The 20,715-nt window shown below is 42.4% G+C and overlaps 1 protein-coding gene across 4 annotated transcripts in view; it reads right to left on the bottom strand.

Annotated features, from left to right (window-relative positions):
* The window catches only part of Atp11b (ATPase phospholipid transporting 11B (putative)), an 86,890-nt gene extending 78,828 nt beyond the window's left edge, over window positions 1-8,062 (bottom strand). For 3 of the 4 annotated variants that reach the window (XM_060378225.1, XM_060378226.1, XM_060378227.1), the window contains exon 1: window positions 7,736-8,062. In XM_060378225.1, coding sequence (XP_060234208.1) covers window positions 7,736-7,762 — 27 coding nt within the window. In that variant the 5' untranslated portion in view covers window positions 7,763-8,062. The remainder of the gene's footprint in view (window positions 1-7,735) is intronic. The other variant, XM_060378224.1, reaches the window with a different exon arrangement.
* Between the last annotated feature and the right edge of the window lie 12,653 nt (window positions 8,063-20,715).

The raw sequence follows: 20,715 nt of genomic DNA, 5'->3' as shown, positions 1-20,715 counted from the left end.
CAACGATGGTGTTGAGTCCAGGAACACTGTTCTGCTGCAAGCATCTACTACCTCTGGCCTTCACAGTCTTTCTTTTCTCCTTTCTGCAATGAGCTTTCAGAGGAGGAGGTGTGACACAGATGTCCTGTTTAGACAGTCTTTCACACACTGACCAGTTTTTTTTCCTCTGGACCCTGCTGACAAACAACGAAAACTAACCCAACGGCTTGTTCTGCCACACATTCATGGCTGTGGGGTCATCCGACTGAACATGCTTGACCAACTAAGCCCACACCTTTAAGCAAAACTGAATCCTCCATCAGAAGACACCAACTGCTTCTAGCCCGAGGGAAGGGGCCCATGAACCCTTCCCCTTTCTGTCCTGGAATGTTGAGTGGCTTCCTCTTGTGCTGGTCCTGTGCAGGTAAGCACAGCTGCTGTGGGGAGTGAATGCAGTGGTCCTATCCCATCAGAAGACACTATTTAACTCCAGTCCTCACACACCTCTGGTTGTCACAATCATCCCAATCCCTATTCTCCGACAGCTCCTGAGCTTTGACTGGAGGGAGTGATGTAGATGCCCCATTTGTGGCTGGGCTTGCATGGCCAACTTAATCTAGCTGTCTGGGATTGGGGGAGGGGTCCTGTTACTGTTGCTTTTGAGGTGTGTGTGTGTGTGTGTGTGTGTGTGTGTGTAGGAGAGGTAAGATCATTACAACAAAGATTTTTAAAATAAAAACTAGAATGAAAGGAACAAAATGACAAGAGCACTAGAATAGCAAACAGACTGAGAGATTCAACATTATGCTCACCAGTAACTCTAGAATGAGGGAATTAAAGGTCAAGAAGCAGTATTTAAAGAAAAGGTGGTTGAAAATGTTCCTAGATATAGTAAAAGAAATCTTCAGATTGAAAGAAAAATGCAGAGGAAGAAAAACAGTATGAAAAATGATACTACACTAAAAATACAAAGCATCAAAGATGCTTAAAACTAATATAAAAAGGAACATTAAGAAAGCAATAACGGGCTGGAGAGATGGCTCACTGGTTAAGAGCTCTCTGACTCCCCTTCGAGAAGACCCAGGTCAATTTCCAGCATCCACATGGTAGCTCACAACTGTCTGTGACTCCAAGATCTGACACCCTCACACAGACACACATGCAGGCAAAACACCAATGCAGTAAATAAAAGAATTAAAAATTAAAAAAATAAAGTAACGACATTAAGAGCATACTTTACACCAATAATAAATGTAAAGTAGCAACAGAATGTTTTGTATTTTCAATAAACCAGTATCTAAGTTAAAATAAGTCAGTAATTACAAAATAACATGTAAGGTATAAAAACTAAGAGTTCATCACAGATATCTGCTTTAAAAACAAACAAAAAAAAAACAAATAAAAACAAACAACTCCAAACAAACAAACCAAAACCTAAAGGGCTGGAGAGATGGATCAGTCTTTTAGAGCATTGGCTGCTCTTCCAGAGGACCTGGGTTCACTTCTCAGTTCCCACATGGCAGCTCACACCTGCCTGTAACTACAGTTCCAGATGATTTCACACCTCCCTACAAGCATACATGCAGACAAAACACCAATACACATAAAATAAATGTATTTTAGAAACCTAAAGAATAATGAAAGTAAACTCACAGGAAGAGGAGGATAAACTGCTAGGTCAGGAAAGGAGCTCATTAACAGAATATGTGCTTCAGCCAGACCCTGAATTAACGCCAGCCTCATCCCCAAAATGACTACTCTTATAAGGCAAGATGAGTATTCAAATTGCAAACAACAGAAAAAAAAAGCAGGGTCAAAAAGAAAACAAAGAACTACTACCCACATTACAGGGGAAAGTATTGGTAAATCACATTATCTAATAAGAGCCTTACATGCACACTATGTAAAAAATTCTTAAGCCTCTGCGATAAAACAAACATGCCAATTAGAAAGGTCAAGAAGATTAGAGTGGCTATTTCTCCAAAAACAAACAATAGAAATATAAAGATGTCTAACATCCTTTACCATCATGGAAATATGTATCAGAATCATATTTCAACCCACTTGATAACTCTAATTAGAAAAAAAAGGTTAGAAAAAAGGTATAAAGGCACTAAAATGCTCCTATTTTGCTGGTGGGAATAGAAAATCTAACTATGAAAATCTAACTTCCTATGGTATAGGAAGTTTGGAAACAGATTCATACTACCTATACAATTAAGGCTATACTAAGTTTACTCTTTAGGTTTATGTCTAACAAAAATAAAACCCCACACAAAAATTTATATTACTGTATGATTTAGAAGACAAGTATACTCAAATAACTATAGACACAGCTAGAAAAAATAAACAGTCCATAGATATAAATCTTTGTTTTTATTTTGTGTGTTGCCATATGGGAGGATGTCAGCATGCTATGTGTGCATGTGGAGGTCAGAGCACAACTTTTGAGAACTGGTTCTCTCTTTCTACCATGAAGGTACCAGGGACATAACTCAGGCTGTGAGGCTCCGAAGCAGAGGCCTACCTGCTCTGCTGAGCCATCTTGCAGGCTCAGCTGTTAAGTCTTTAAAGGAAAGACTAAATATAAGAAACACAGGACTGGGAAGACAGCTTAGTGGGTAAAAGTGCTAGCCATCCAAACCTAACCACCCATGTCTCATCCTGGGGACCCACATAAAAAAGGCAAATGCAGTGGCGCTCATCTTTAATACCAGTGTATTTAAAGCTAGTCTGGAACATGAAATGCCAATGCTATTGATTACTGTCCAGAACATAAGAGTAAAACCCTACTGCTGAAAATGCCACACCCTTGAGTCACAGGACATATAGACATGCAGCTGGCACTCGACTGGTAACTTCACCTCTACTGTGGAGTTCAGAGTGCTGCACACTACCAGAAGAGTACTCAGCAGTCTCCCCCAGCTGTAACACTGAGGACTGCAGTCACAACCTGCCCGGCAAGATATGCCAACCACTGCAATGGTAGCGTAAATGTTAGGGGATTAACGACTAAATTAGCTTTAAGGCCTGCTCCACGAGGTATGTGACACCGTTAACAGTGCCACAAACCTCTAGCTATATAGATCTTGGGCCTTAGGGAAAAACCTACAACCAACCTGATAAATGGACATGCCAATGCCCAATGACTGTTAATGACTTATTGCTATACCTATAGATCACTGTACTGTCCAAGCCTCATCAGAGAAACTTCTTCTTGCAGCAGATGGCAACTAGCACAGAGACCCACAACTGGTCAAGATGTGGAGAAGAGGAGACTTCCGAGTGTTCAGTCCTGGTTGAATGTCAATGTAAAACATTTCCCCTCAAGGCTCAGGGGTCTAAGCAGAAGAGGTTGGAAAGATTTTAAGAGACAGAGGTGGTGGATGACTTCAAAGCAACTAATTTTTCCAGGCATAACAGGGAAGATACACATACAGATTCACAGCAGTTGTGACAATATACACAAGACTGTGCAAGATCAAGCTGGAGAGCCACTGGCATTCAATTGCTGACAGGGGAAGGAAATAAGTTTGCTATTGATGGTGTGATACCTGGTATACTGACCTCACTCTGGAAAAGGCCTTACACCCAGGCCCTGTCCTTGAGTGTTCCTGGGAACACCTAGACACCTCCACCACTTCACCTTGACCAAAAGATAAACTTCCTATTTAACAATACACTTCCACAATCCCAACACTCAGGAGAATGAACAGGAAGCTCATGAGTTAAGACCAGCCTGTGATACATTAAAAAAAAAATCCTTTCTCAAATAAATGAGTAAATAAAATATAAAAAGAGATATCCAGACCTAATGTGCTCCATAGAAATCAAAGCTTATTTTTAATGTCATATAAAATCAAATTTAATTTAATATAAATTTTAAATAAATTAATATAAACAAGTAAAAATAAAACTCAAGACACAGAAGCCACAGAAATTTTTAAATTTCTAATATCCACATTTTTAAAATAAACAATTAAAAGTTATCATATTTATTTATTGTTGGGGAGTGGGCATGTGTCACCATACAAATATAAAAGTCAGAGGATAACTTTCAGTAGATCCCAGAGATCAAACTGAGCACATTTATTGGTATTTGGTGACAAGTTCCTTTTCTTGCTGAGCCATAGGATTATTGCAGAAAGATATAATTGAGATGTCACATTTTTCTTTTTTAAAAAATCCGTTATGTGTCATATTTAAGAAAATTTCAACTTGAGCCAGTCACATTTCAAGTATATTAGATAGAACTGAGATGCAGGATACAGCTTTTTTAGTTTTATGAAGTTAAAGAACACCAGGCAGTTAGGTACAGTACAGGGCAAATGAAGATAAACAGAAGGAAGCTTAATCGTGTTTACAGGTTAAAGGGAAAGAGAAAGGACAAACTCATGATAGTTGATGGGGAGTATGAAGAATATGGTGAGCAGTGTCAAAACCACAAGTGAACTAACTGGTTAACAAAAGGAGGGCTTCCCTTTCTGAGACAGCAGAAAGGAGGGAAGGACTGGTAATGCACTTGATAATAAAATGAAGGGAATTCTAGCCAAGACGGTGCCAATTTTCTCAGTGAATCAGAAGGCAGTCTTCAGCTTCCTTTCACAATGACCAGTACAAATCTAAAGAGACATTTATGAACACTGCACTCTACCCCCGGTTCATGAGCCTCCTTCTTCCAGATGCTGGAATTATAGGCCTGTGCCACCAGCTAAAGAAACACCTGCCGGCTAGGTTGTGCTTGGATGTAGTTATAGTCATTTTCTACATTCTCCTGGGCTGGTCAGACTTAAAATCTTCACTACACTGCTAAACACAGAAATAGTATTCATTACTTCCTTATCTATTCAGGAAACACTCAAGACTAACTCTATGCCCAATATAGGGCGCTGCCTGAGAACAGCCATGAGTCATAACCTTCATATGAAACAGGATTTACCAAATACCTAGTCATAGTAAGTTCTATGAAAACATGGTATTATGTGGTTCTGTAAAGAGACCTTATACATCATCGAAATATATTTGTTAACAAGGACTTTTGCTGGGGGCTGGAGATGGCTCAGTGGTTAAGAGCACTGACTGCCCTTCCAAAGGACCCAGGTTCTAAATCCTAGAACCTACATGGCAGCTCACAACTGTCTATAACTCCAAGATCAGACACCATCACACAGATATACATGTAGGTAAAACATTAATGCATATAAAATAAAAACACAAAGAATTTTTCTTAAAAAGTAGGAATCCACACTATACAAATAAAAATGCGATTGAAAACATTCTTTTCTGAACATGAATTTTAATGGCTGCATTTGGTCAACAGCTACCACTAACGTGCAAAGCTGTGGGCTTGTCTGCCAGAACTGGCAAGTCAATAATAATTACTAATAATGATAATAATACAGCAGACACCTACTGGTCCTATGCTGTTAGAATTGAGATGTTGTTAATGATGTAATATAATAATTAGTTAAGACAGCATGTTACTGAAAAGGGGTACATTATGAATATAAATACACCTGAAAGACATAATAACTTCTAGCATAAAATAATTTGAACATTGTGAGTGAGAGAGAAACAAAAAAAGAAAAGGATTTTCTACATGTTTTCACTATTCTCATAAGGGGAAAATATCAGTTTTTGTCATAATTTCTCATCATGTCAGACTACTTATTACTTATTAGAGATAAGAAATCAATCAATTTTTTTAAAATTGCAAATAAAGACATAGAACATAAAATTGGATGTATAATAAAATGACAGCAAAGAAAGTGAGTTATCTGGAAACAAATGAGATTGCCACCAAGCCTGAGGACCTGAGTTTGACCCACAGGGTAGGAAAGAACTTACTCCCACAGGTTGTCATCCCTTATACACACACACTCACACTCACACTCACACACACACACACATACAAACTAAAAACAAGCCAGGTGCATACTCAGGGAGACAGAAGTAGATGGATATCTGTGAGTTTGAGGCCAGCCTGGTCTACAAAGTTGAGTCCGGGACAGCCAAGGCTACACAGGGAAACCCTGTCTTGAATAAAACAAAACTAAAACCACCGCCCCCAACAAAATTGTTTTTGTTTGTTTGTTTTGGTGAAAGTATTACTTGAAAGCCAGGATTCATATAAAGTATTCTGTGACTCCCAAACAGTCTGTCCTTGTGTTTTATCTATTTTCCTATTTTTTTTCCTTTTATAAATTTTACAATTAACCTAATGCTGATGACTCAACCCAGTGGGCACATATTAGAATAATCTAAGTTAGACTGTTGGAGCTCAATTCTTGGCACAGTAACCAGAATGGCTGTTTATTACTGAGAGAGTACAATATACTTTCAATACTCTGTACTTACTGTCCTTCAGCGATACAAAGTCCTGCTTTGGCACAGGTCTTAAAGACTTGATTATCTTAAAAGTAAAACCAACACCAGGCATATGTTACACAGGGCAACTTGTTAAACTTGTTAATCAATCCTGTAAGACAGCTGATTTATAACACTGCTTCTGGTTCTCCCCTTTCAACTGTGAACATTTAAAACCATTTCCCCAACATTAGCAGATTTCTATCTGGAAGACAGGACTGATCATAAGGTAGGATTTTATTCAAGTTAAAAAAAAAAGTATCTCACACTAAGACACCGTCTTAACATACTGAGAAAACCTTAAAAAAAAAAAAAAAAAACTTAAAAATGATCTTCCTGCCACACAAACCATCATCGGATAAATGGTGTCAAATCTTCACACCAAGTCTGGGAAATGAAATGCAGATCGGATCTGTAATAATTAACTTCCTTACTATACCGGCTTACACAAGAAAACCAAAGCAGACTAAAAGTGTGGATTAAATGACATCATTAGCTTGGATTCTCAATAAAGCTGGAATACTTCAATTTGCAACAGTTAGCTAAAAATAAAGACCCACCATTTGTATGAGGGAGTGGCAGACAGTTCTAGGTTTATTTATAAGATTTCTTTATTTAAGAATGATGACCACTGTAAAATAAACAGGAGGCTGACTGAAAATACATGCTTTTTAGTTTTTACCTGAAAAGCTGTTCCACCGCAGGGAAAAAGAAGCACGAATATTTTGGTCTCAGAACAGCAAGTTTCTGCTTCGCTAAGATTTATCACTGCCTTGGAACCTCGTAAGCAAAAACACTGCAATTGATGCAATTTCTAAATTAAACAGTATAAAGGCTGGCGTTCCTAGAGCTGAGGCGATGTCTGTCCTAACTGTCACTGTCGCCTTGGCTTTGTATTTTCTGGGCTGCAGGCGCCAAGAGGTACGAGAGATTTTCGTATGGGAAGCGTTTCCGAGAGAGGTGACGCTTTTTAGACACTTAAGTCACCCCACGGTTTTCTTTTTTCTTTCTCCAGAAAAACCCAGTCATGTGCAGAAGTTAACCAGTGGTCCCAACCCCGAGCGTTCTACCGGCCTGGAGGAGGGGTGACAGGTCCGCAGAGAAGTTGCCCCGGTGTGCGGTGAGGACCTTCCGGCGCTTCTTCCTCCCGGGCCGAGGGCGGGCTTCCGCCAGGAGGCCGACGAGGGCCAGACCCCCTCCGGAGCCCGCACCGGCCGAGTCCGGGGAGCCCGGGCCGCCGCCGCCTCGGTCGCCGCGGGGGCCGCGCCGCTCGCCGCCCGCAGCGTCCGCAGGCAGCGGCCCCGCAACCCCGCGCGGAGCCGGGCCCGGGCCGAGGAAGAGCCGCGCGCCCCCGCCGCGGCCTAGCCCGCGCCGCCCAGCCCGCACTCACCAGCTGCTGCCGGACCCAGCGCCACATGCCCCCGCCGTCGCCGACGCCGTCGCGGCCCGCCGGACGCGGGGCCGAGCGGCAGCAGGTGGAGGAGGACCCCGACTCTGACCGGAGCAGGCGAGCCCGTCGGGCTGAAGTTCCGCTCGCTGCCGCCGCTGCCGCCGCTGCCGCCGCACTACCCGAGCCGGGTCCCCATCCTGCCACCCCGGCCCCCCGAGCTCCTACAGGCGCGGCCTGCCTGCCAACCGCGCCCGGTGCAGCCGAGCTCCCCGCTGCGCCGCTGCCACCTTCATCTCTGACCGTTGTCACCAGAAGCACCGCCGCCCCCACAGCGCCGCCCCGCCCGCCATGGCCCCGCCCCCAAGCCCTGCGCCCCACCCTCTCCGGCCGTGGCCCCGCCCCAAGCCCTGCGCCCCACCCTCTCTGGCCGTGGCCCCGTCCCCAAGTCCTGCGCCCCACCCTCACCTGCTCTGGGCCCTCCCCCTACGCTGCTTCTCCCAGGCCCACTCTTCCCTATTTCCGGAAAGGTTTGCCCCCGCCCGGTGCGTGACGAAGCGTGAGCGCAGCCAGGCCCCGCCTCTCTGAAGGGCCTCCTCCGAGTCCACGTCCGCTGGCGGCCGAGGCTGCAGCACTTCCTCGCGGGGGAGTCGAGCGGGCGCTTCTCCCGCTGTGCCCTGTTGCAGATCTGTGTCGCCACCCCAACACGCATCCGCACCGGAGAATGTATGTGACAAGAAGGTCGGTCCCAGAGGCCCCCATATTGTTATCATTAAATTATCAAAAGACTTTCATTTGGGGGTATGAGTAAGATCAAAATAAATTGTATGAAATTCTCAAAGAATTGGCGAGAATATTAATTTTTTAAAAACTGTCAGAGGCATTCAATTGCTTCACACCTAAGTCGGCGAGTGAGCAAAGTAAGCAAATACTAGGGAAGGTTTGAGATTTCCCTGCGAGTACAGCCTCCCCTTCAGTTTCTGAGGGGATTGCGGAGATCCTATCTGCAGAACTAAACTGGAAAGGTTCAGGGGGAAAGTTTTCTTATGGAAAGCTAATTGCCGAGTAGGCGATGAAAACTGTCCTGGAAGTAGCTCGACCTCGCTAACCAGGGTGTGGAGAACTGATAAGAAGGCACATCAAGGCTGGGGCGACGCCTCGCTGTTAAGAGCACTGAGGAGCCCAGGTTCAACTCCCAGCACCCACGGGGCAGCTCACAGCAGTCTGTAACTCCTGCTCCGGGGGATCTGACACTGTCACACAGACATGCATGTAGACAAAACACCAATGTATATAAAATGTAATTTTAAAAAAAAAAGGACCATACAAAAACTGGAATAATTTTATACTGTCCCAAAGCAGCTACCTATACATCTTCTATTAATATGTCCACAAGATGATTAGACAAATCGGTCCTTTGGTTTCAGTAAACATTCCTTATTATATAATCCAGCATTGCAATTAGAGACTTTTAGATGTCTATGGCTTTTAAAACCAGCAGTGGATTTTTTTTTTATAAGTTACCCAGCTTCGAAACATAGCTGTCTAAAGAGAAAAAGGAATCATATTTTGAACCTTACATTATGTCACCAGCATGAAGTTACAGGTGTGTCTACTAAAGGGGAGAAAATGTTACTTCCATTCCTAAGAGAGTGCCCCAGAACCTACTGCATCGAGCGCTACCTGAATACTCTAATTTATCCATCAGTTCTTTGAAGTACATGTTATTCCAGTTGAGGGGGGAATGGAAGCGCGAGTTAAAGACTTTGGCAGAGCTGTGGTTCATTTTATGGATCATGAGGCAGTAGGACATGTGTTCTTAAGCTATATTTCCAAACAAGCTCATTTCCCATATTCCATTTCCAAATGATTTCATTGCAAAGTAGGCCTAGAAAATTTTATTTATATGTCATAAAATTTGGTCAAGCTAATGTGCGAAACAGCAATCTCGAAGATGCTTTATGTATCGTTATTGAGCTGGGTTCCAAATTTCTAAAGGTGGAAGCAGGCACGGGGTGGGGAATGAGTGAATTTTTAAGTACCAGATTCTAGGTGCTGTGACTCAGTGAGGTAGAAAGCAATTCAAGTATGCGAAGACTATACTGAAAGCTCAAACTGTCAGGAACAAAAAAATAGCAATATAGCAGTATTTTGCTCCAAACATTTTCAACCAGGAACATAAGCTTGGAGAGTATTTTTATGCTATAGTTGTAGTTCTTTAGTGGTGGCAAAATCCTCTATCAGTGAATTTTTTTAATTGTTTATTGGAGGGGGAGCACATGCCGTGGTGGGTGTGTGGAGGTCAGAGGGAAACTCTGAGGGATAAACTCTCTCCTTCCACCATGTGGGGCCCAGGGAATGAGTTCAGGTTATCAGGTTACGTGCCTTATTTGCTGAGCCATCTTGTTAACCCTTATGGGTATTTCTGTTGTTTAACAGAATAGAAAACATTAGACTATATTGGACAGTATAACTGATGTCCGCTGTTTTGTGAAATCTTGGGTTCAGTTGTATGTATATACACATATGCCTTCACACAAGATAACAATTCCACCCTGTTGCTTGTGATTTGGAAGACTTGAGGAATGCAGATAGGAAAACATGTGACTTAAAAAGGCAGGTACCAGTTATAAAAAGAAAATGTTAGGGTTAGTAGCAATTCATTTATTCCACAATTATTTCTTCAGTGTTTCAGCATCAAATGATTGTGTGGAGATACCCTAAAACTAGGAAAGCACACAAAGCCCACTTTAGCATGGCCTCCTCTGCTCTGGCGGCAGCTTTTTTTTTTTTAAGATTTATTTATTTATTACTTATACAGAATTCTGCCTGCATGTGTGCCTATGCACCAGATCTCACCATAGATGGTTATGCGCTGCCATAACCATGTGGTTGGCTGGGAATTGAATTCAGGATTTTTGAAAGAACAGCCAGTGTTCTTAACCTCTGAGCCATCAAGCCATCGCTCCGGCCTTGGGTCCAGCTTATAATCTAGTTGGAAAGAGAAGCCACAGAGGGAAGTCAGTCACATAACAATTAAATCCTAAAGTATTACACTGATGATAGTCAATAGTTTCATACATTTGATGTGAGCAATCACAGTTGGGAAAGGTGTCGGGGGGAGTGCTATTACAAATCATTTATTTTATTTATCTCCGATTCTAGGCATAACACCTTACCGCTGGGCCACATCTGAATTTAAAGTGAGCTTGAAATGAAAGGGTTAGACGTTGCATGCAGATGAACTGCAGGAGCAAAGGCTTGAGTGTATAAGACAGTATGTAACTAATTCAGGGCAAGAAGATGTGGGGCTGGAGGAGTAGAGCAAAGCCCCATATGCAGAGGTTTTGACTGATCACATGTGTTCATTTATCTTTTTGAAAAGTGGATGTTGCTAACATTCCTTCCCAGGAGAGCAATGTCTAACCCTTCTCCTAAAGAACCTAGTAACCAAAGCATGATTACCTCAAAGTTCGCCCTGGGTAACCAATGACCTTACAGGGCTTTTTTTACAGAGCACAAATGAGAGCTTACTTACAGGGGTGTGGGCATTGCCACCACCAGACACACCTGAAAAACCTTTCCCCAGCAAGGACAAAAGCTTCCCAGAAGGCCGCCTAGAGGGAGCGCCCTCTTTAGTCTGCCCGGCTATGTACTTTAGCTTCTCGCGCAATTAAGGCAGAGTTGTTTGTTATACAAGTGGAAGGGAGCAGCTGGAAACTCAGGATAAGACCTTTTAGCCTCTTCAGCCCTCCCCGTGAGGTGTAAAGGTCAACAAGGTAGGCTGCTAAGGTAGGCAAAGTTGTCCATTCCAAGATGGCAGTTGCTTGGTGTAACCGAAGTTTGGGGTTCTTTAAAAACTCACTGGTGTTATGTAACTATGTTTGTGGGATTTTAGTCTGGGCTTTAGTTTGTCCGCAGCTGATAATTGCCTCCTGTGGGGTGTGGTCTGTGCCAGCTGCTAACGGCCTTGTGCAGCAAGGAGGGAGGTGTGGTCTAGGACGCCCAGGGATATAAATAGGAGCACCTGAAGAGAGAAAGTATGGCATGTGACATGTGGCAGTTTGGAGACACCAGAGACTGACAGTGTGGCTGCTTGGAGACAGATGGAGAGAGACGTTTCAATGCAGCGGCTTGGAGGAGACTGCTTGCTGCATTTGCTGTTGACAGAGTTGGTATATCCCCAAAAGAACCCATCAACACTAAACAGCCCGGAGAAGTAAAGGGGCCTGAGCCCCTGCTCCTCTCTAACCTTCTCTCTACTACCTAGGGTTGGGGGCTTAGAAGGAAGAGGCTTTAAAGAACTCCAAAGAAAGGAGTTTTAAAATGAAGGCAAAAGCTTGGCTATGAAAAAGCTCACTCAAAACAGTGAAGAGGGCTGGAGAGATGGCTCAGAGGTTAAGAGCACTGACTGTTCTTCCAAAGGTCCTGAGTTCAATTCCCAGCAACCACATGGTGGCTCATAACCATCTATATTGAGACCTGGCCTGCAGGCACACATGCAGGCAGGACACTGTATACATAATAAATAAATAAATCTTAAAAAAAAATGGCAAAGAATCCCTGGAGTTTTCTAAATAAGAAAACAGCAGGATTTTTCTCTAGGGTGTTGATCCACAAATATTTTGTGTGGTAGGGGAAGGTAAGCACCTATGTACTGGTAGAATAAAGCATTGAGTAGAAAAGTAGAAAGTGTTAGACTGGCAAAGGGCAGAAATAAAGGATGTCACAGGCTGCTATGCAAGGGGTACCCTGGAAACCTGAAACTTGAGCCATTGCAACGAGGGAGCAGCCACTCCAAGTCAGTGATTATCAGCATCACTTAACAGCCACCAACTTTAATGGTAAATATGGTTCTTCCATATCTGTGTTAGCATAATTATGGGCTAGTTATGCTTCTGAGATGTGTGCATTCTCAGGAAAACTTGCCAAATATCTCCCGATTCGGTGTAATAGTTAATCTTAGGTATAACAAAGGCATTTTCTTGTACAGAATATCACAGCTCATTCATTTTGGTACTCAGGTATCTAAAGAGTACTCAGTAAATGTTCAGTGAGCCAGTGAGACTTAAAAAATTCTTCTGAATATTAATTATTCCAAGAGTTATAGATCAGACTTTACACAAAGAAAAAAGAAACGAGGCAAGCCTTTCTAGACCTACATAGGGTTAGACATACCACCTTCTGAAGACCTGCTTCAGGACAGCTGTGTACTAGTTAATTGTATCTTTTCTTGTGCTGTGTAGCAGTTTCCTCTGAGATTGAAACATTGTACCCTTCTAGGTAGCTCTTTAAGACAGAAGGTAAATAAGTCAAAAATAGTTTCAGGAACTCCCTGAAACTGACCAGACTCACTAGGCCCCTCCCTCCCAGGAGTAAGCAAGAAGGATTGCTGAGAGTCTCTCTCAGATGAACTGAGCTGCAATAAACCCGGAGACTAGACAAGCTGTCTCATAGAGGCGGAGACAAGCCCAGCGGCCTGAAAAGGCTTAGGCCAACCGATTCACTTGGAAAGGACACTCTCCAACCTGCTGAGCTGCCCGAAGTCTGCAGTGTGCCCCAGTTTTCCAGCTTGTGAACTGTCACCTATGCTGGGGTCGGCTTTGATGAGGCAATTGTCTTTGAGTCATTTCTGCTCCTGTAAGTAATCCCTCACCCATACTCTTGTAAGTAACTCCAATAAAACTCATTGGTTTATGAAGTTGGATTTTGGTGATGTTCATACTTCGGTCTGTAATGACCTCCCTATTTGGGGTGAGTAGATGTGTGTATTACATCTCCCCAGGAAAAGTCTTGTCACACAGCACCCCGAAAAGTCCTCAGATAGATAGCTGTGTGATATGAACTTGGTTTCAACTTTTTGAACTGTTGGTACAAACACCTAACTGAAATTCAAAACCACTGTGAGAATTAGAATTCATAAAAATGATCTCTTGAAAAGCAAGAAAGTAGAAAAACATAAATTTGCACCTCATTTCTTCCTGACCTTAAGTTTTTCTTTCATAACTTGACACTAGTTTTGGATGCACTGTTCATGGTATTCTATGACTTATTAAAACAAACAAACACCCTCCCCCCCAAAAAAAAACAAACAGAATGAGAACCACCCTAATGGCCTTCCTTTATGTATGCTTAAAGAAGGAACTATGACAACAGTATTAGTGGACTTAAATTGCAGTAATACTGAAATTTCTAAAACTGTTATTGTTAAGGCTGCCTCCAACATTTAACCAACTTGAGCACAGTACAGTTGAGCAAACTAAACAGCATTCCAGAGACATTACTTTTATGATGTTTTGTTTTATAGTCACCACAAGGCACTTTCATTGTTTCAAGTTACATAGTTTGGAGTTTTGGGTTCTTTTGTTTGTTTGTTTGTTTCTGATTAAAATGACTACTTTAGGTAGGAGGTTCCTACTAGTTGCTGCATATATTTTTCTGGGCTAAAATTGTTTTCCAAGGAAAAGAATATTGGATAAGTCCACAAATATTTTCAGTTTTTTTAACTTTTAGAAAATTTTACTGTACCTGTCATTTGTCTACTAGTGCAAACAACTGTGCCCTCAGTTGCTCTACTGGGCCAAGCTTAAACACTCAGCTGAAAGATGGGGTGCTGATGGAGGACTTCCTACACATTGTGCCCTTTTTTTAAGATCTAGATTTTACTGTCAGGCTCTAGAGCTCTACCAAAATGCACTCTTTGCTACTCTCATGGTTCTTCCTTTTATTGTCACGGACCTGCAGTGCACATTCTTAGGTACAGGGATTGTAAAAGAAGCTGTCTGAGAATCCCATAACTGTGTGTCCATTGGTGGGGGAGGGAGGGAGATAGTTACTACTCTCTCATCAACTGTGTTCTCATACCAGGCACTTGAAGAAATTCAGCAAAGACACAAATAACTATAGCACTCCTTGAGCAACTCCTTTGTTTTGCAATCTTGTGGGTATTTTGAATTTGGTAAGTCAGTGTGCTTCTTGTCATTGTTGTTTTGGTGGCTTGTAATTACATCTACCACTCAGCAACCATGGTGCACATTTGTAAGTTTTTAACCTCAATTTATTATTTTTGTCTACTCTTGGTTTCCCTTTGACTGATTATTTCTTTTCTTCATGTTCTATTGCACTATTCAGGTTTTGTAAGTAACCTTCAATCTTTCTGAATAGACAGAATAGAGGAGACTATATAACACTATTTATGACTACAAATCGTAAAGATTGGTCTTGAGATTAGAGAGAGCCCAATTACCAAGTCTAAAGATCATACAATTTCTTTTACTTCTGCCATGATTACAAGTAGGCTTTTCCTTCTTTTCAGTGACTCTGAATGTTAATTTATAATAGGTGTGGTGGCGCATGCCTGTAAACCCAGGATTCAGAGAGGCAGAGGCAGAGACTGTCAAATTTCAGTGAGTTTGAAGTCAGCCTGGTCTACAAAGTGAGTCCAGGACAGCCTACATAGAGAAACCCTGTCTTGAAAAATCAAAAAGGCATACAAACAAAAAACCCAAGAATAATGTTATGAGAAGACAGTTGACTAGAAAAAAAAATGATGAGTGGAAACTGTAGTAAGGAAAGGAAGGCCATGAAGGAGAAGATACGAGGAAGAAGGAAAAGTGAGTCAAAGATTACAGCCCCATGCTTTTGGGAAGAATGGAATTTTGGGAATTATGAAATACTAGTTCATACTTCTATCTGGGAAACAGAAAGAGAAACTACTTGCTCAAGGGCATAGGCAGGGTACCTGGCTTTGACAACAGTTTATCAGTGAGGTGTGTGTGTGTGTGTGTGTGTGCGTTTCTGTGTGTGCCTGTAGGTGTGTGTCTCTGTGGTGTGTGTTTCTCTGTGTTTGTATATGTATGTATGTTTGTGACTGTGTGTGTATATGTGTATGTGTTGGCATCTTTTGAATAAAAGTGTGATGCCTGGATCCTCCGTGATGCTGGATGAGAAGCTGATTCCTTACTGCTCCGAGAGGATGAAAAGAGGGTGTGGACTGAGGCCTGCTGGGATGGTTTGAGATTAAGGGAGATTTCAAGGCTAGAACAAGAAAAATGGAAGCACGAGGGGAAGCCATTACTTCTCCAAGAGTCAGAGAGAAATATTTCCATAGGGAACGCTGACACACAGCAGTGGACAAGGGCCCACAGCAGGAGAAACTCTTGGGTATGCACAGCACTTGCCTGAAATCAGCCTGGCAAACTCAGTGTGTGCTTGTGCGGCTGCCTGCCGGCTTGCCAGGCTATACCCTGGCACGGCTCTCACCTCAGGAAAAGATCTTCCTCAAACCGGAGGAGATCGCCTTTAGAATGTCTCCTGAGATAGCTGACCCCGTGGGTCTCCACTTTCCACTCCAGCACCTTCAGCTATTTCTCGCGCTGCATGTATCCTCTGGAAAATCTGTCCTGTTATCCCCAACCTTCTTACTCAGCTTTTCAGTTACCCCTTCAGAGAAGGTCGGGATTCTTTACTGTGCTGGATTAAAGCATTCATAAGCTCTGAGGACTTAAAAGATTCTGTACTTAAAAGCTGACCCTGCCCAACCTAGGGAAAATAATATGGAAGTACTGTTTATTTCTTGAAAGAATGCACAGAATGCACATCTATTCAGAGCAGCTCCCTTCGAGATTGTCCTCTGATTCAATGCTCTCCCCATCTTTCTCATGTAAGCTGTCTTCAGTTTTTCTTTCTTCGTCTCCTTTTCGGAGATGCCCCATCCTTTTCAGGATGCCCCAGGCAAGTACTGAGATTCCCAACTATGTCATTACTGTCACCCATTAAGCATCTACACAGTTCTCTGTACGTATCCTTGGACTTTGCACGCTGGTAATCTTGTGCTTGTGTGCTGTGATCTCGGTGTTTTGAATTCCTCCACAGAATGATTCTATGGAGCAGGGATTGTGTGGCATTCTCAGTGGCTCAAATGCTTGGCTGCTTAATGAGCTGCTTTATGCAAAGCAAACAGCCTTTAAGCAGCCAGTGGAGAAGTCAAGAAAACTTCTAGGATGGTAAACTGCATGCTCATAAAGAGGCTAAAAGAAGATGATTGACTGCAAGAGACCAAATGAAACAAGAGTCATCTTCCTGTAAAATACTCATTTAATCAAAGGCTTCACAAACTTCTTTGTTCTTAAAATTGTTCCTACATATTTCTTTACCTCTTGCATGTGTGTTTGTGTGTGTGTGTGTGTGTGTGTGTGTGTGTGGGCATGGACACACATGCATGCTCACATGTGGAGGTCAGAGGACAACCGGAAGCAGTCAACTATCTCTCCATTTGGACGTAGGATCCAGGTATTGAATTGAGATCCTTGTGGTTGACAGTAAGTACTCTTACCAGCTGAATCATCTCACCAGCCCTCCAAACCTCTGACTGTTATACCTGTGGTGAGATCAGCTGGCTTCTCCTTAGATATTTCATACATTAGTATAGAATATTGTCAATACCCCTCATTCTGATCTCCTTTCTGCCCCTATTTTCCCACACCTTCCAATACCATTTCCATGTCTTTGTTCTGTTTTGAGGCCCAGTGAGTTTAGCTAGGAACACTGGGTTTTAAGCTATCCACTGGAGCCTAGTGGTTCATCAGTGGGTACACAACTGAACAAAATGGCTGCCTGGCCCCCAGAATCCACCATTGGCCAGTAGCTCAGCAGTGAGGTAAAGGATAGGGCCGGATTAGGATTATGCTTGACTTATGCAGTCTTCTGTAGGCCCTTTGCAGACGGTCACAGCTGCTGTCGAAGGAATCATGACTACATTAGCTATAATACTCCCAGAAGACATCTGTTCTAGTTTTCTTTCCATTGCTGTGATAAAACTCTGACCAAAAACAACCTGGAAAGAAAGAATTTATCTGCCATACATGTCTTGATCACAGCTGATTATTCAGAGAAGTCAGGGCAGGAACTCAAACAGTAGCAGAGGCAGAAACCATAAATGGTACCAAGAGTGGGCTGGGCCTTCCCACATCAATCAACAACCGAGAAAACACCACACATATATATATATGCCTATTGGCTAATCTGATGGAGGCTTTTTGTTTGTTTGTTTGTTTGTTTGTTTTTGCGGTGACCTTCTTTCCTCTGAGGTGACTGTGGTTTGTGTCAGGTTGACAAAAATTCACAATAGCATTTCACAGCCCTTCTCCATATCTTTCAACTCCAACATTTTTTTTTTCTCTCTTTTTCTGCACTGATCCTTGAGACTTAGAGGGGATGAGGTAAACGTGCTCCAGGACTGAGCACTCAACCAACCATTATTTCCAGCACTTTAAACGGCCATGTGTCTCTGCATTCACCATTGTTCATTGCAAAGAGAAGGTTCTCCAACTGAGTCTAGGAGGAGTATTGCTTATGTGTGTAAACATCAATACTTAGAAGAGGAAACAGAAGACTTTAAGAGACAGCAGGTATGGAAGACTCCAAGGAAGTGCCTTTCAGACATAATAGTTCTGATATGCTTATGAACTCACAGAGACTGTTAGCATGTTCAGGGCATGCACAGGTACCAGCCAGATGAGGTCCCAGTGCTGAGAGGGGAACTGAGCCCCCATCTCTAACAAGAAGCTGTCTTCAATTGACAACCACTTGAGAAAGAAAAAAGAAAATCAGTTTTCTCCAATGGAGAAACTGGGTATATAAACGACACTTACAAGTAGGCCCCAAGCCCAGCAGTAGACAGCCAGCACAAAAATTGAGTGGCGTTTTTAGAGATGATTTGACTCACAGTGCTTTGTTTGGTCACTTTATATCTTACAGGTCCTTGCTTATATATTATGGTTTCTGACTGGTGTTTTATGAGTTGTGTGTGTGATTATGTGCATGTGTGCATGTGTGTGTGTGTTTTTCTTGCACTTTTTCTTATGTTTGCTTGTTTGTTTTATCCTGATTTGGTTGTCGTTTTGATTTGCCTATTTGCTTTCTAAAAAGAAAGGTGTGAAGATGGAAGGACGGGAAGGTAGGATGGGGAAGAGATGAGGAAGAGGAAACCATGGTCAGAAAATACTGTATGGAAAAATATTTTTAATAAAAAACAAACATTAAAATGTAAAATATAAAAATGTTAATTTTATATTATTACTGCTATTTCATTAGCATAGTTATTACTGAATTGGGCACTAAGTTGCCATTTAAGAGAAAAGCCCATTATGTATTAGGAAAACAACTAATTAAATTTCCTAGAAGTTGGGGCTGGAGAGATGGCTCAGTGGTTAAGAGCACTTGCTGATGACCCAGGTTCCAATTCCAGCACCCATTGCTGGTAGCTCAGCTCACAACTGTCTGTAGCTCTTGCTCCATGAATCCAGTATCTTCTTCTGGCTTCAATGGGCACAAATAAAACATTTAAATGAAAAATGCTTAACATTTTTAAATTTCTTAGAAGTCAAATCCAAAGGAGAGTTAAAGCATATTCTTTAAAAATCCCCATCACCTGGCTGGGCTGAGCTATGCTCCTGTTAGTCTGGAACACTGCTTAGTTAGCACATTGCTCTGGATGGATGAGCAGAAACTGCTGGCAGGTTCTTTGTTTATTACGACAGAGCCACATGCTAATCACCTGGCCTGAAGCTAACTGAGGAAGCAGGATAGCCTTGGATTCAGAGCAGTGTGCCTGTCTCAACCTCCCCAGTGCTGGGCTCACAGGCAGTGCCACATGCCTAGCATGGTTTCTTAAAAAGTTTCCCTAGTCAAACAATTTATAGTGCTTTTCCTTTGTTCATATTTTAATTAACAGAGAAATAAAGTTTCAGTGGCCTGAAGGCCTCGTTTACTAGCTTCATGCATATCCAGTCAATAGTACCCAAACACTGGGAAACTAAGAAGCTGTAAATTTGTGGTGATTTGAATGAGAAATGTCCTTCAGAGGATTGGTCTCGGCCTACTTCCAGTTCTCTCTGCTTCATGCTTGCCATTGAGGATATGACCTCTCAGCTTCCTGCTCCTGTGCCTGCCCACTGCCGTGTCTCCACCCCAGGATGGGTTCTGACCTTTCTATAACCATTAGTGAGAATAAACTTGTGGAGTTAATTATATTTAATATTGATTCATATTATCAGTAATGCAGTAGATACTCTTTACCCAGCGTTTTCCCCAAAAACCATGCATTGAGACTGTGATTTATTCAAAAGGCTGAGCACAGAGCTGAGCTTAAAATCTAACCTGCTACCCCGTTACTAATCTATCTTCTTCCCATCCAAAGTCCCCAGTTTGTTCTCTTCTCTGGAACTGATCCTTTCTCATCGTGCCTCCAGCACCTCTCTCCTCGTGCTCCGATTCCCCCCCTACTCCTACTTTCTCCTCCCCTGAATTATTTTATTAGCAATAATCATGGTTGATTATTAATGCAGTGGCAGTTATTCCTTAACCCTTTATTTTATAAATAAAGCACACAGGAACTTGTAAGATTTATAATAAACCTGAAAGCACTGGAGTTGAGCAGGTTCCAAGCCTCTACACTATCCTGCCTGCGTCCCATCCAAAATCCCCATAAATACTTGCACATGTTCCATTTGGGCCGCTTCTCCTCCATCAGGTCAGCCCTCAGAGCAAGCTGTTCTTGGCCATGTGCTCCTGGTTAACCAATAGCAACCTGTTCCTTTCCTCCTCCTTTTCCTCTCTCCTGCTGTGACCCCACAGGCTGGCAACACTTTGCTCTGCCTATTTCTTTTCTGCCCTGCCCAGGCTGTTGGCAACTTTATTAGCCAATCAGGGATAATTTAGGAGGCAAGATTCACATGATGCCAATTTGCTCATAGGACAGAAAGGATCTTGGGGGACAAGTAATTTTCATATGAATATATCGTAGTTCCAGATGAACCCCAAATCTTTCTTCCTTAAGTTGCTTTTGGTCCTGATGTTTTATCACAACAACAGAAAACTATTTTTTTCAACTTAAATTATATTTTATAATTTATACATTTCACATCTTGATTGTAGCCCCCCCATCTCCTTTTCTCTTCTTCCCTATTTCCCTCCCCTATTTC

This window comes from Meriones unguiculatus, chromosome 2 (genome assembly GCF_030254825.1).
Source record: "Meriones unguiculatus strain TT.TT164.6M chromosome 2, Bangor_MerUng_6.1, whole genome shotgun sequence".
Lineage (NCBI taxonomy): Eukaryota > Metazoa > Chordata > Mammalia > Rodentia > Muridae > Meriones > Meriones unguiculatus.
Note: the sequence above shows the minus strand (reverse complement) of the source record. Positions and strands in the feature narration are given on the sequence as shown.